Below are 14,590 nucleotides of genomic sequence, written 5' to 3' on the forward strand. Positions count from 1 at the left end.
GCATCAGGAGCCCCAGCCTTGCTTCTCACTACAAATACACTCCACAGCCTCATCTGGTTTAAATGAGTGCAGAAGCAGCAGAGTCAAGTGCAGCTCAAGCCAAAGTTGTGCTTTCCTTTACTCCTGTTTCCATTACTGTATGTGCAAGGAACTAACCTGATATTGCTGGACATGAGCTTCAACCAAGGAGCAAAGAACGGCTGCTGCAGAGCGAGACTCCTTCATCTATACATCGAGATGGGGAAAACACAGCTCAAATTGCACTTTACAAGTCAGTGACTCCCAGAGACACTTTCCCCATGTGATAACAGCTCCTGGCTGAATTCCAGCTTCCCCATTGCATTCCCAGAGACCAAAGAAAGGCCTGGCTGGAATTCCAAATGGGATTTACCTCTGAATTTGAGTGAGAACACGTGTACAGCTGCTATAGGGCTAGGAAATAGAAACAGCAAAGCCTCTCCTTCCGTGTTTCACACACACTGGTGTGAGGACTTCCACAGAGCTGAACAGTTTCCACACTGAAAGCTCTTTTCCCTTCATGCTTTAGAATCCTGCTCCTCGGCTGCATCCGTTGTTCTTTGGGCAAGCAGTGCTATTAAAATCATGCGTTTTCTTCTGCAGGCAAACCTGACGGAACAGCCCCTTTGTGTCCAACCCCCAGCAGAGTTTGGATTCAGGATCAGAAATTCCAGCGAGTCCGGTCTAGGGATTGACACCGAAACTGTTCCAGGGCACCAGGCTCAGACCTTTGAGAGCACAAAGCAGTGCTTAACAGATTGCTCCAGCTGTCTGCTCAGCACAAACCCACATCCCAGCCCTACACAAACACAGCAGAATGGCAAATCCAGTTCCACATAAGGAAAAACCCACAAATCCTTGGCTCTGGGGAGTCAAGGCGGCGGCTGAGCGCTTCCAGCAACAATCATTGCCCATAGAATGACCATATGCTAAAGAAATAACTCCAACAGCTCAATGCTGTCTCTTAAAGTTTAGATCTGTGCATACAAACTACAGGAATCTGACCAAATATTTCATGTTATAGCACACATTCAGGCAGAAAATGAAAGGAAACTCAGAATATTTCATTCTAGCCACTTATCCTCAGAACTATACTTTATATACAGTTTATTTCACTAGAGATTTAATTTTATACACAGTATAAAGGGGTATCCTGGTATCACACATATAGTTATTGACTGTACTGGTTAAGAACCAGTTGTTTGTACAGAATACAGTATTAAGTACCATATGAATTAAAACAAGTGATCTTTAAAAGAAGCCTACATATAAATGGATGTTTATCCTAGGCACAGTGCAAGAATGGTTTTTAGAGCATTGTAACCCCAACACGGGAGTCTAAAATACAACACTGGGATTTAAAACCAATTCCTAGCCAGGATGGCCTGTGCTGTAGACAAATCAATCTTGGTTTGAAGCACCAAGCAGCGTTCAAATTCCAGACAAACAGCAGCAGCTTATCATTAGGGTTTTAAAAGGAGATCTTCCACAGTAACCCGAGTTTTAAACCCCACTGGTTTATCCCTACTTCTGATCATGACAGTGTCCTAAGGAAACACAAGAATGGCCCAGATCGCATTTGGAATCATCTGCTAACTAATGCTAAGGAAATTCCACACAGGAAACCTTTCAGGATGCTCGAAGAGGTCAAGATGGAGAGGTTTATGGGCAGGATTTTAGTAACGGAGCAGAGGATTTCTCCTCTGCCAATAGGCAGAAAATACTGTCATATAAATCAGTTGTGATATTTACAGAAAACAAGTGTGGAAAAGCAAGCACTCAGCATGTAAACACGTCAGAAACGACTTCTTCATTTTCCCCTTTGCAGAGCGGGGCAGTGGATGAGGATCGGCTAATCAGAACCAGATGTCTTCCTCAGAAGAACCACTTCCCCATCACAGAATATAGGTGGCAGTCACTGAGAATTGCTAACATGGTTTCTCCCTTCCCTCCCCCCAGAGTTTCCAGTTCAATAAATAGTAGAAAAATAATCCTTTCCTTAAAAATCTTGAGCTGCATTGTCCCAGGTTCCATGCAGCAACCGGAGCAGGGAGCTTTCGACGTGCCAAAGGAACTGCAGCGAGACCAACAGCCTTCCCCTCCCCGTGCCTCTGGCTGGCACTTCTTGACTCTTCAGCTGCACAGATTCCTGCTCTTCCAGTTAAGGAAACCAAATCATCTCTGGCTCTTCCACGCTCTCTCCTCTTGGCTCAGCAGGACGGGGCTTCCAAAGCTTCAGCTGCTCTATAAACTCACGTTCCTGTTTCTGCAGGTCTGACGTTCCTCCTGCTCCATCTTACTAAATGTGATGGCAGGTCCATCCATCAAACCCATTTCCCTCCCGTTCCACAGCCAACCTTACATTTATACCAACGTAAAGCTCTGATTCCTAACAGTTTACTGGGGAAGTCAGTGAAATCATTGCTGGGGAGGAGCACAGGAACAGAGCTGCCCGTGGCTGCATGGATCATGGTTCAGGAGTGACCGCTCCTTTCCTGGCTGTCCATCAGCATTCCGCATCCACAGTGTGTACTGTGACTGCAGCCTGTAAGTGGTGGCTGTGGTGGAGAGTTGGGTGGTGCAACCGGTAGTGGTGAAACTTGTGACTCAGCAGGGCAGCTGTCTGAGGTGGGGTGTCCAGGTCCAAGTCTTCCTCGTGGTTTCCAACATCCACACCAGCCGAGAGCGGGTCGTTATTGCACGGAGGGTTTTCACTGTCCTCCTGAGGGCTCATCGTGCTGTAGCCTAGGAAAGAAACCAGCAGGACTAACAAGTTAAAACAAGAAGAGGTCAATGTTTCACCCAGAGGAGCTGGGGCTGCCCCATCCCTGGCAGTGCTCAAGGCCAGGTTGGACACAGGGGCTTGGAGCAAGCTGCTCCAGTGGAAGGTGTCCCTGTCCATGGCAGGGGTTGGAGCTGGAGGAGCTCTAAGGTCCCTTCCAACCCAAACCAGTCCTGGATCCTGTGACATTCCCCAGTGCTGGCTGCAGCACCCCTCAGGGCATCAGGCACAATCAGTGCTTTATAGAGAATAAACCAAGGGTTTTAACTAACACAAAAAGAAACAAACAAACCCATCCCCTCCTCTAAGTTCCCAACAGATCCCTTTCCCTGGCACCGTTACCAGCTTTGGGGACCTATGGTCTGTGCCACCCCAAACAGCTGTCCCTTGGCTAAAGTAGCTGCTACTGGAGTCTGAGAAGGGAAAACCCCCAAGATGAGCTGCCTGTGGCAGCAATGAGAGGCTGCACTCAGTGGGATACCCTCAGGAAATGATGCCAGCAGCCAGCTCACAGCCAACCCTCACAAGGCAGGATCCTGCTCTCTCAGCGAGGAAGCCATCTCCCAGCAGGGCCCCTGGAGATTTTCTGTTCCCTCCTTTTGAAGCAGGGGCTGGGAGTTACTCTGAGATGACCACGAGATGTGGATTTACCACTGAATCCACCCGTTACCACTCCAATGCAGCTGGCAGCACAAACCAACCCACCTCAGTGCTTCTGAGTGCAAAAACACAAGCTAGAAATGAGAAGGAGCTCGTTTGAATTCACAGCATCATCCTTCTTGGGAACCTCTGCTACAGCTGCAAACCCACCAGTGCTCCTGAGCACCTCGCTCAGGTTTCCAGCCTGAGACCCCTCAAAGCAGCACGTTAGAAATATCCTGCTGAGGAGCCAAAGCTGGTTCTCATTTCCCATGCTCTGAGTCCTGGTTTCAAGCTGGCAGAGAGGCCCTGAGGAAGACGACTCGGCAGCCCTTGGGAGAAGATGGAATTACAGGAACTAAAATTAGAAGGGCACATTTCAGGAATAGGTGGGCAGTTCCCTGCTGACCCTGATGTGGTGACTCCAGAGGTGGCAAGGATTTGCTAGGATACAAGTAATGGAGCAAAAGGAGCATGAGCCTAACAAATCTGCCTCCACACCGGTCATCTGGCCCCAAATCCAGGGCAATTCCTCCTAGAGCAAGACTGTCTCTCACACATCTGTTCATCCCCATTCCAAAGCTTTGGCCTTTACATTTCCTGTACCTCAGCAATTCCATTAATGCAAGCACAGTCTTAATAACTGAAGAGCTCTGCTGTAGCATACCCAGCCACAACATGCAGCTAAGAGCTGGCATCTGTCACAGGCTGCCTTGTCCAACCCTCCTCTTAATCTGTATCAAGTCTCCTGACTCAACAGCATTACACCCTTGTACCAGCTTCCAGGGTTTAAGGAGACTTGGTCTCAGGCACAAGGGACACAGCAACGCTCCCTGAACCTAAGCAGGGTTGAAGTGTGCGTGTGGCAAACACGCATGGCTGAACACCCTTCACTGCTTTGCATGTACACAGTTCATGTTGATCATTGCTTGCTTAAAGGTGATGTAAGATGTCCTCTGTGGTGATGGCATGGACTGCAATAGATGGGCAATATATATGGACTGCAATCATGTGCAATAGAAAGGCTAAGGAGGCACCTGACACAATCAGTCTCTAAATCCACCCTTATCTTACCCAGAAATGCAGGTGTCCAGCACATGTTGCTGGAGTTTTATGGAAGATGCACGTGTCATGTCAAAGAGAAGAGCAGCAGAGGTGCTGATGTGCCTGCAAGGGATTTGCCTTCTCTCTTTAAGTAGGAGATTTCCACTATCCCAGCTGAACATTTAGATTGCTAGGGCTGGTGATGGAGAATGAACGTGGCAGCTGCAGACCCTCTCTGTGGCTCTCAATTCTGGTCACCCAGTGAAGCTGCCTGAAGCCCAAATCAGACCTGGGGAGCAGGGCACTGAGCTGCTGCTGTACAAAGCCAGCACCCTCACCAGACTGTCTCATCTGCTGGAGGGTCTCAGCACTGTCCGACTGTGAAGCAATCGGGAGCAAAGGGTTTTGGGTTGGTTCTGGCAGCCTCATCTGCACCGTGCCAGACACCTGAAGGAAGGAAAGCGAGGGAGCGCAATCATTAACCTGGGGCCAGGGCAGTGCTGCGGCTCTTACCGTGGTCGCTCTCCGTCCCCGAGCGCCCCCAGTACCGGCGCCTGCGTTCCGGGCTGTGGGCATGCCGCTCCATCACCGCTGCTATGAACCGGGTGTTGCTGACTGCCAGAGAGGAACAAACACAGCGGGGTGTGAAGGGAGGGCTGGCACTGGGTTGGATCAGTGGAATCATCAGCACAGGGAGAGGCTTTCTGCAAACTCATTCTGCTCAAATACTGGTGCATAGGGGAACATTGTCAACAGACAGAGGAGGAGGAGTAAAAAGAAGTAAAAAGACTCAGTCAAACCCCTTCACCTCATCTGCTTGGATTGATAGAAGTTAGAGCATTACTGTGTCAACACTAAAGAACCTGCGGCGGCACTGAAAGCCTGCTCAGGATGAAACTAAGGAACTGGAGAAGCAGAGACTGAAGCCATGAACTCAGACACACTCATTGTTCACCCTGAGTGTTGACACAGTTTCAAAGCCTGGGTCTCACTTCAGCTCTCAGCGAGGGCCCAGAGACAAGGATGTGCTCTGTCCCTGGAGCTCTCCCAGTTCAGGTACACCAGCTCATCTTACAGCACATCAGTACCATGCTCAAAGTGCCGGTTTTACTGAATGCTGAAGGAGCACAAGCATCCCAAATCGGTGCAAGTAAGATTTACTGCCAGGCTTGGCCTCTGCTCTCCAAGGCAGAACAAAGGTGGGAGTTTTCCATACCCTGTTCTGTCACAATTCTCATTTCTCAGCTGATGAGAGCTGTTTCTGGAGGTGCTCCCGATGAGGGGCACACGGGGCAAACCTCCTTTGCACGTAATCAAATGGTCTTTTCCAAGCTAAAAAGGAGTAATTTTTCAGCACGACGCTCAGGGTGCACTGGAAGTTAAAGTCAGAACATTGTTCTGTCATTGTCTACTGCTCAGAGAGATTTGGTACTTACTGATTCCTCTGTCTTCGTGGCTGTCATCGTCTCTCTCGTCCCTATCATTTTCCAGGTTGGACATACGCACTGACATTTCTACACACCATTAAACACAGAAAAATGCAACTGTTAAAGAGAAAAATTGGGGATCATCTTACTAAGGGCTGTCACCCTGGTAGGACAGTGGAAGCACTTGGCCTGGCTGGGTGAGGAGGTGCAGTCCCCTTGAAAGGAACAGGCTTTAACCAGAGGGCTCTAACCAGACAGGGAGGTCATCAGCCCTCATCACACTTCTCACCTCGGCAGCTACAGGTATGCTTTCTCCCAAACACCCTTCTGTCTCTCACACTCCAGTGGGTCTACCTTATCTACCTGTGTGTAAATACTCCATCAACGTCACATGGACCAGAGGCACAAACACCAGTAAAGAAACCACATCCTAAAGAGCCCAAGCAGAAAGGGTGTGAAAACTGTAGCTGTCCCACAAGCTCCGCTCTTGTGCAGGAACCAGCATAGGTCATGGGTGTGCTGACAAGGGCCAGGAGGCTGTGAGGCCGGTTTCCTGTGTTAGCTCTAGGAAAAGCCTGCGTTCAGCTTCTGCACAAGAGCTGCGTGTTAAGGATTTCGGGTGCAGCAGGCCCGGCAGCACCCAGGAGAGGGCAGCAATACACAGTGACCTGGATGTGAGCAGGCTGATATAAGGGTTAGCTAAAGGGAAATGAAATGGGCTGAAGCACTGAAACAAAACCATGGAAAGAGGTTTGGGGTCTTCTTAGTTGGTTTTGTGTTGGGTTTTGTTTGCTTGGGTTTGGCTGTGTTTGGGTTTTGTTTTGTAGTTGGTTTAATTCCAAACCCTCCCATTTCTCTCTCCAGAGTTACCAGCTCACCCTGAGCAGCCAAAGGTGACATGTGCTGGTGACTCCTCCGATGGATCTGGTGCCGATACGCATACACTGCTAGGACAAGCACCATAATGCAGCCCATAATGCCTCCAGCCACCGGGCCGACTGGTGCACTCTTGATCATGTTCAGAGTGATCACCTCATCTCCTACAACAAAAGGGACAAAACAGAGGGGGGAAAAAAGCCATAAATGGTCTGTGGAAATATTTAAATGAACATCTCTGAAAATTATCCACTCACAGGATCCCAGCCTGGTTTGTGTTGGAAGGGACCTTAAAGCTCCTCCAGCTCCAACCCCTGACACGGGCAGGGACCCCTTCCACTGGAGCAGCTTGCTCCAAGCCCCTGTGTCCAACCTGGCCTTGAGCACTGCCAGGGATGGGGCAGCCACAGCTTCTCTGGGCACCCTGTGCCAGCGCCTCAGCACCCTCACAGGGAAGAGCTTCTGCCTAAGAGCTCAGCTCAGTCTCCCCTCGGGCAGGTTCAAGCCATTCCCCTTGGCCAAAGCCCTTCTCCTATTATATTTATATCCCAGATGTATACATATAGATATATATATAAAATTTCTATATATAAAAATATATGCAGACATGTTATGAGAAGCATGCTCTCACACTGAAAGCACATGTAACTGAGCACAGTTAAATGCAGCACCTATTCAGAAAGGCAGAGTTACCTATTGCTCCCAAGTCATCCACGTAGGGGCTCTTGGCTCCCACAATGCCACCGAAGCATTCCTTCTGAGGGGCACAGTAGGACTTATCCAGATGGGTCTTCCCGTCGCTGTCGACCATACACCACTCACAGTCCAACACACCAAAGCAGTCCCTGAAAGTGAAAACCAAGGCAAGGCTTCATGTACTTTAAATGTTAACACTTCTTGTTTGGCACAGCTCAGTCGATTTTAGAGTCGTGAGACAGAGGGAGGCCAAAATCATCCACGAGCCCTCCCATACATAACGTCTGGCCACCAAAACCTTGTCATTCAACTGCTCAGGTACCACCAGGGAGGTTACACAGGGAAGCTGCACCCTCAGCTTGCATCTCCCAAGTCTGTTTGCTCTCCTTTGTTTTTTTCCTCCATCACTCAGCCTGGGCAAATCCTACTTGTAACCCCTCCAGCAAGACATTCCTCAGCGTGGTGAGGTCTGACTGTGGTTCCACCCTTTCTCTGCAGTCCTTTGGAAGACAGAAGAAAGGATCTGGAAACTCTGGTCAGAGCACGAGATGTTCCAGCCATCTCAGCTCCCTGGAGACCTCTTTGGGCTAGCAAAGGAACAACCAGCCCTCAAGCTTCTCTGTGTAATGCTGCAGTGGAACAGAGAAGCAAGAAGCTAGAAATGGACAGGGAGCTGCCACCTCTGATGTGTTCCCAAGTCACCACTGCCAAAGCACGGTCTACATTCCATGAACACTTTAGCCCGCACACATCTCCAGCAGGCAGACAAACATCACAGCACTATCCATACTGCTGAAAAGGAAGAATTTGTTCTCCTTTCAACAGCAAATCTTCCATTTGCACAACCCTCAGTTCTCAGAGCCACCAAGTGGGACAGGAAGGCCATTTGGTTGCTGTTAACGGTGCCATGCAACGCAAATGGGAACCCTGGGGTCTTCTGTTTCTGCACTGGAGCATAAAGTCACCACTGGTGTGTGCTCTAAGATCTCCTTCTGCCATCAAACCATTTATAGCATTCAAAACCATAAGGAAGAGCTATTTGCACTCAGTTATTTCAAGTACACAGTGTATTTTGAGGGATGGAGAAGACCACTTTACCCGCTCTCTGTTTTCTGGTTGCACTGAGTGTTAATGCACTGTGGGAGTCCATCCTGCAGGCTGGGATCAATTGCTGTGAAAGTCATTGGCTCCTGATGAACTTCACAACTCGGATTCCTATGGCAGGGCAAAAAGCAGAGCCTTGTATTACAGAAGTAGTCAAAGCACAGTGAAAACCATCATTTTTACCTATTACACATCATCTATAGCTATCAGATCTATAGCCCGTATCCCCTCTCAGTTAGTGTGAACAAACAGGTGACTTTGGTAGTGGCCTCTGTCACAAGCTGTGCATCAGGGGAGGTTGGGCCTCACCTGCTCTCGGCGTTGGTAAGGTTGCCGGTGCATTCATTCACCTCGAGAGGGCACTCGCACGGGCACTCGCATTCGTTCTGCTCCATCCTGCAGGGAGAAAACGCCTCAGGCATCGCACCACGATGGGAACCCCGCCGTGCAGCTCTAACAGCAGCTCACCGCGGGGAAGGCTGCTCAGCCACCTTTCTCCCTCCCACAGGAACACAGCCATTGCTCTCTTCTGCGCTGGGACTGAGGATAAAGCAGTGGCAGAGCCTCCCTGCTCTCTTGGTACCCACCCCTTGACATTTCAGCCCTGGACAAGTCTCAAATCTGTCCTTACTCCCCACATCCAGCCCACGAGGAGGAGAAGCTACAGCAAAGCGAGGTAGCCTGGCACTGCTGGGTTAATGGGTGGACTCAGTCTTAAAGGTCACCTCCAACCTAAACTATTCTGAGATGCCCTTCCCAGTGCAACAAACGTGCAATGATGCTGGTGTAGTCAAAACCTCCTGCAAGCACCAGGATGCCCTCAATGGGAAAAACACATCAAGCCACATAAGATTGTGGGTATTAATATGCTGAACAAACAGCCTGATCCACAAATAACTGCTCTCAGAAACTAAATCTGTTGTGGCATTTTAACATAAAATCATGGAATGGTTTGGGTTGGAAGGGAACTCCAGAGCTCATCCAGTCCAAGCCCCTGCAATGAGCAGGGACGTCTTCAACCACATGAGGTCGCCCAGAGCACATCCAGCCTGGCTTTGAATGTCTCCAGGGATGCTTCATCCACCCCTCCCTGGGCAATCTGTGCCAGGGTTTTACCACCCTCATTGTAAAGAATTTCTTCCCCACGTATCAAGAATAAACTACCCTGTATTTTCATACACTGACAACATGGCAAAGGATGAGCAGGATGCCAACTCACTGTGTCTCTTACCATCAATGGAGGTAAAGTAACTGGTGTGTTCTCACCTCAGGTTTTCCATGCATGTTTTCATTTCACTTACAAAATAAATGTGCTTTCTATAAAGCTCAGGTCAGGAAAGAGGGAAATAGGAAATGCCTGGAGCCTCATTTCCCCCCTCCTGCTCACCTGTGGCAGTTGAGGCAGAGCCTGTCTACCATACTGCAGGCACAGAAGGCGAGGGAATCGCAGGTCTCGTTGACGATTCCCACAAAGGCGTTGGTGCCTGGAATTCGTGTCAGCCTGTACTTGGAGCAGTGACTGCCATGGACCAGGTTTGTCAGGTCACCCTAAGGAACACAACACAAGCAGTGTCAACAGCAGAGCAAGAAACTCATTGCTTTAGAGCTGAAGACTTGCCCCTTCCAAGGAAACCCACAGAGCTGAGGGAACACAAATGCATGCGAGTGCGGCCTTCACAAGTAAAACTGCCTTCACGTGAACCTGTTCATCAACCTGTTCAGTTTTGCTTCCAAGCTGCTGCTGCTGGGAGGAACAACTGCTGCAGGTGGAGAAAAATACTCTTGGCTTGTAAACCTTACAAGGACCCCAACACAAGCAGGACATGCTCAACAGAAGGACATGAAATTGTTGAAGGGCCACGAGGATGATCAGGGGCTGAAGCATCTCCCATATGAAACAGGCTGAGAAAGCTGGGGCTGTTCAGCCTGGAGAAGAGAAACTGTGTGGAGACCTCAGAGCAGCTCCCAGTGTCTGAAGGGGGCCTACAAGGATGCTGGAGAGGGACTCTTCATTAGGGACTATAGGGATAGGATAAAGGGAAATGGGTTTAAATAGGAGAGATTTAGGTTGGATGCAAGGAAGAAGTTCTTCCCTGTGACGGTGGTGAGGCAATGGACCAGGCTGCCCAAGGAAGTTGTAAATGCTCCATCCCTCCATCCCTGGCAGTGTTCAAGCCCAGGCTGGACACAGGGGCTTGGAGCAACCTGCTCCAGTGAAAGGAGTCCCTGCCCATGGCAGGGGTTGGAACTGGATGGGCTTTAAGGTCCTTTCCAACACAAACCAGGCTGGGATTCCTCATGTACAGTGCATCAGTAAATGCATGTATCTGGACACCAAACTAGAAGCTGAAGTTATCACAAACCTTTACTACCCATGTCACAGCAGGACGTGACACTGCTCAGGCTTGGAAGCCAGAGGTCAGGTCAGAGGATCCAAAGCAAAAAATCCCAACTCCTGCTGGAAATTCCTCACCTACAGCCACAGAACTGCTCCTTTTTCATGATGCTGGCTGAGGCCTTGCAGGCACCAAGCGCAGCTGGCCAACGCTCACATCCATCACCCCTTGTATGTCAACTGACTCCTCGTGCAAACACAGCCTGTGCAGGGCAGATCGCTGATGCTGGGTTTGGGGAGGGTGAACGGAGGCCAACCCACAGGGCAGGCCGGCTTCCAGCCTCGTCTGCCCATCCTGGCAAGGCTTTCCAAAAGAAACCCAACCCAACCAAAGTACATTCAAGAGCCAAAGGAGACAAAAACACACTCACCACTAAGCTGGTGTTGAATTTATAGAACCGCTGAACTGTTCTGTCACTGAAGCTGTTGCAGAGGTTTTTCTTGACAAAGTTGGGGTGGTTCAGAATGTCATTCGCTACCAGAGGCTCCTAAGGGAAAACCAGGACTTTATGCCTTTGAAATCAGACACAGACAGCGGCTTCTCTACAGCCCTCACCACCTGGGAAAGGCAGGATTAAAGCAAGAGGAAAAGGAGGCAGACCTTGTGTGTGATGTGCTGCTGCTCCACCGGTGCGTGTCCCTTGGGATCAATGAGGGTTGGGTGAGCCACAAGGTACCCTCTGTCCTCCATGATAAAGCACCTGCACACAACAAACAAAGCAGAGAGCTTCCCATTAGACCTCAACGAGATAAAACATGATCTTAAATTGACAGCCAGAGGACAATTTCTAAAGGCTTCCATTGATTGAACTTACAGGGCCATTAAACAAATTCACTGGAAAATGGCTTTCAAGAGAATATTGGGTATTTCCCTGCAGCTTTTAAATCTGTAACAGTTACAGCAAGCCCGGACCATCTGGGACTTGAAAAGGGAATGGTCCCTTCCAACCCAGACCCACCCTAGGATTCTATGACAAATGCAGCATAATGAACTTGGAAAGCTCTGACAGTTTATTAGTCTCCTATCTTACTAATTACACAGGGATTTCACACTCGCCTTTAATAACCTCCTGCTTTAGCATTCCATTTTAACAGGGACATAAATCACTCCTGTTTCACCCTCAGCCTTCCCGGCCCTTCCTCTCCCTTTTCAACTCATCCCATGAGTTTCCTATTGGGTCTCAAGGAAGCCGTGTCGGATCTGTGCCCCTATCCCGAAACCAGAGTGCTGCAAGGATTTAATCCGTGCTGGTTTGGGCATCTCCCGTTTCCATAGCTGCAGACAGCCACGCTGGGGAAGGAGATCAAGAGAATCAGTGGCTGCAGAAGGGGGACCCCAGGAGGTTAATGTGAGCACTCAGTGCTCCCCAAGAGCCCAGTGGGGTGGCAGCCTCCTGCCTGGGGCCGGGCAGCACTTTAAAGTCTGGGATTCCCATGGCAGTCTGCTCTGTAAAGCTCTGCCTACACAGAAACATGGAATGGGTTGGGATGGAAGGGGCCTCAAGGATCATTTAGCTCCAACCCCCTGCCATTGGCTCATGGAGGGAGAGAGCAGGTGGAACTTAAAGCAATCAGCTTCTCTAGATGGGACTGTGCACTTTAGGTATGCAAAGGAGTCAGGAAAACTTGTAGCTGGAAAACAGAGGGACTCCAGAGAGAAAAAGCTCAGCAGAGGTACATTAAAAACCCCCAGATGCCTGCCAGACAGTTACAAGAGTTGGCTCCTGGTACCTGTGTGCATGTGCACAGGGGCTGTAAGCATCAGCTCCAGCTACGTTAGAATGGTCTAACAAAGCATTTAACAACAGGCTTGAAATTCCTCACTTAGGGAATGAGGAAACAGAATAAAGCATCTGACCCTGTTGACTGTTAGCAGTTTTTTACTGGCAGGGGGAAGGAATGCCAAACCAGAAACCCTCATTTGTTTGGTACACCATAAAAATAGATTAAAAAATACCCAAACCAAACCAGAAAAGAACTGGAGGATGACACAAAACCACTTCCCTTCCCAAATTTCAGGTTTAAAAGCAAACAAAGAAACAACAATGCCCAAATCCCGTTATCAAGTTACTCCAGATCCAAACCAGAGTCTACCCCTGCCCCCCCATGCTTACAGAGGAGCAGTTCAGTTCCACATAGTGCTAAATAAACTCAGACTAATTCTGCCTAGTGCTGTGCTATGGAATTCTGAGAAAAATACACCAAAAGTGTATTTTAATACTCATAGTTTTAATAACTGGAGATAATACATCCTCATTACATGCTCACAGTAACTAAATAGCAGAGTGAACACAAACAGCAGAGAATGGGAAGCGTGTTCATTTAATGAAGAACCACGGGGGCTGCCCAGGATTTCAGTGATGTCTAAATGCAGTTATCTTCTGGTTTTGTAATCCTGCAGCCTCACTGCTTGGCTGATGACAGCTTGATCTTGAATAAAGTCCTCATCATCTTCATGAGAAGAACAGTCACAACTTTTAGTGGCTACCAGAGAACACACACTAAAAGGAGCAGAAGCCCAGAATAAGAGAGGTTGGGAAGTAGCTCTGGTTAAAGAAAAGGAGAAGAAAAGGAAAAGGGTTTAGGTATTTCCTGCCTGGCAGCAGTTCCTCAGCTTACCTTATTTTGTTTCCTCCGTCTTGGTTACAAACTGGTAGCAGGTCCATGAGGACTTTGTAGAAGTAGCGCAGGGTGAAGTCAATGCCCATCACTGCCACTGAATGTCCTGAAGACATCTGAGCACTGCAGAGAGAGGAGGAAAAGAGAAAACGCCCTTCATGGCCCTGTTATTAATTGATATTTAATTACTCAGCTCCCTACTTGACCTGGGACTGGCTCCCTTGCTGTATAAAGGACCAGCTCGAACCCACACCTCCATGCTGGAGCTCAGTTCACCCTCTCTGTGTTTCAGTCACTGAATCCTAGAATGGTTTGGGTTGGAAGGGACCTTAAAGCTCATCCAGCTCCAACCCCTGCCACAGGCCCAGGAACTGACCCATCTCCCCATGGGCTGTTCTCCCTCCACTCTTACATACACCCCACCACCTACACACATTTGATATTTAGCAACAGCCAGAAGGGTTAAAACTCCCCACAGACACAAGTGAATGTAGGATGCGGCTGCTGCATCTCTAGCACTCGAATCCCCACCTCCTCACTGTGGCTGTGTTCTGCACTGCTCCTCTTTGCTCAGTCCCCAGCATTGGGACCTCAGAATGAAGCTGCCATAGACCTCTTCCTAATCCCTCAAATCCCACAGTGTAGGAGTGATTATGAATTTCAGCCCCAAAACAGAGGACAACAATATTGATATGGGCAGCTTATGAAGCGGTTCTGTTATGTGCTGGTGTGCAGGAGACTGAGGCTGGACCAAATGATGAGGGAATCTCTGTCACCAGGTTTCTAACATCCAACCTCTCAACATGTGCTTCCTGCAGCACTGGGATGGCACGGCCAGACCAAGCTTCCTCTCATCCCTCAAGGATGCACAATGATCAGCTCGTCCTCAAATCCCCAGGTGGGCTGTTGTGAACTTGTGAGAGCCTTATGTTAATGGCAGAGGAGACACCTTTGACTTGCTGCTCCTTAAAATATCTACATGTTCTAAAT

General features: G+C 49.1%; 1 protein-coding gene across 1 annotated transcript; it reads right to left on the bottom strand.

The window, feature by feature from the left end:
- Positions 1–1,108: 1,108 nt before the first annotated feature.
- CACHD1 (cache domain containing 1) lies at positions 1,109–13,740 on the bottom strand. Its single transcript, XM_061364936.1, has 11 exons — positions 13,601–13,740; positions 11,583–11,682; positions 11,353–11,469; positions 9,974–10,134; positions 8,896–8,982; positions 8,581–8,697; positions 7,480–7,631; positions 6,789–6,950; positions 5,920–5,997; positions 4,997–5,098; positions 1,109–2,763 (listed from the first exon to the last, which is right to left on the bottom strand). Exons 1-11 carry the CDS (start codon positions 13,714–13,716, stop codon positions 2,525–2,527), a joined length of 1,431 nt encoding a protein of 476 aa, XP_061220920.1. The 5' UTR covers positions 13,717–13,740; the 3' UTR covers positions 1,109–2,524.
- Positions 13,741–14,590: the final 850 nt, after the last annotated feature.

This window comes from Neopsephotus bourkii, unplaced genomic scaffold (assembly GCF_033783945.1).
Source record: "Neopsephotus bourkii isolate Nb327-2 ecotype Australia unplaced genomic scaffold, CSIRO-AGI_Nbou_v1 NB_1250, whole genome shotgun sequence".
Taxonomy (NCBI): Eukaryota; Metazoa; Chordata; class Aves; order Psittaciformes; family Psittacidae; genus Neopsephotus; species Neopsephotus bourkii.

Coding starts and splice junctions, on each gene's coding strand:
- CACHD1 (XM_061364936.1), bottom strand. CDS start 13,716: ATGTCTTCAGGACATTCAGTGGCAGTGATGGGCATTGACTTCACCCTG. Junction 5,998..6,788: donor GTCACCTTTGGCTGCTCAGG/GTGAGCTGGTAA, acceptor AATGGTGTGTAG/AAATGTCAGTGCGTATGTCC. Junction 2,764..4,996: donor GGGGACGGAGAGCGACCACG/GTAAGAGCCGCA, acceptor TTTCTTTCCTAG/GCTACAGCACGATGAGCCCT.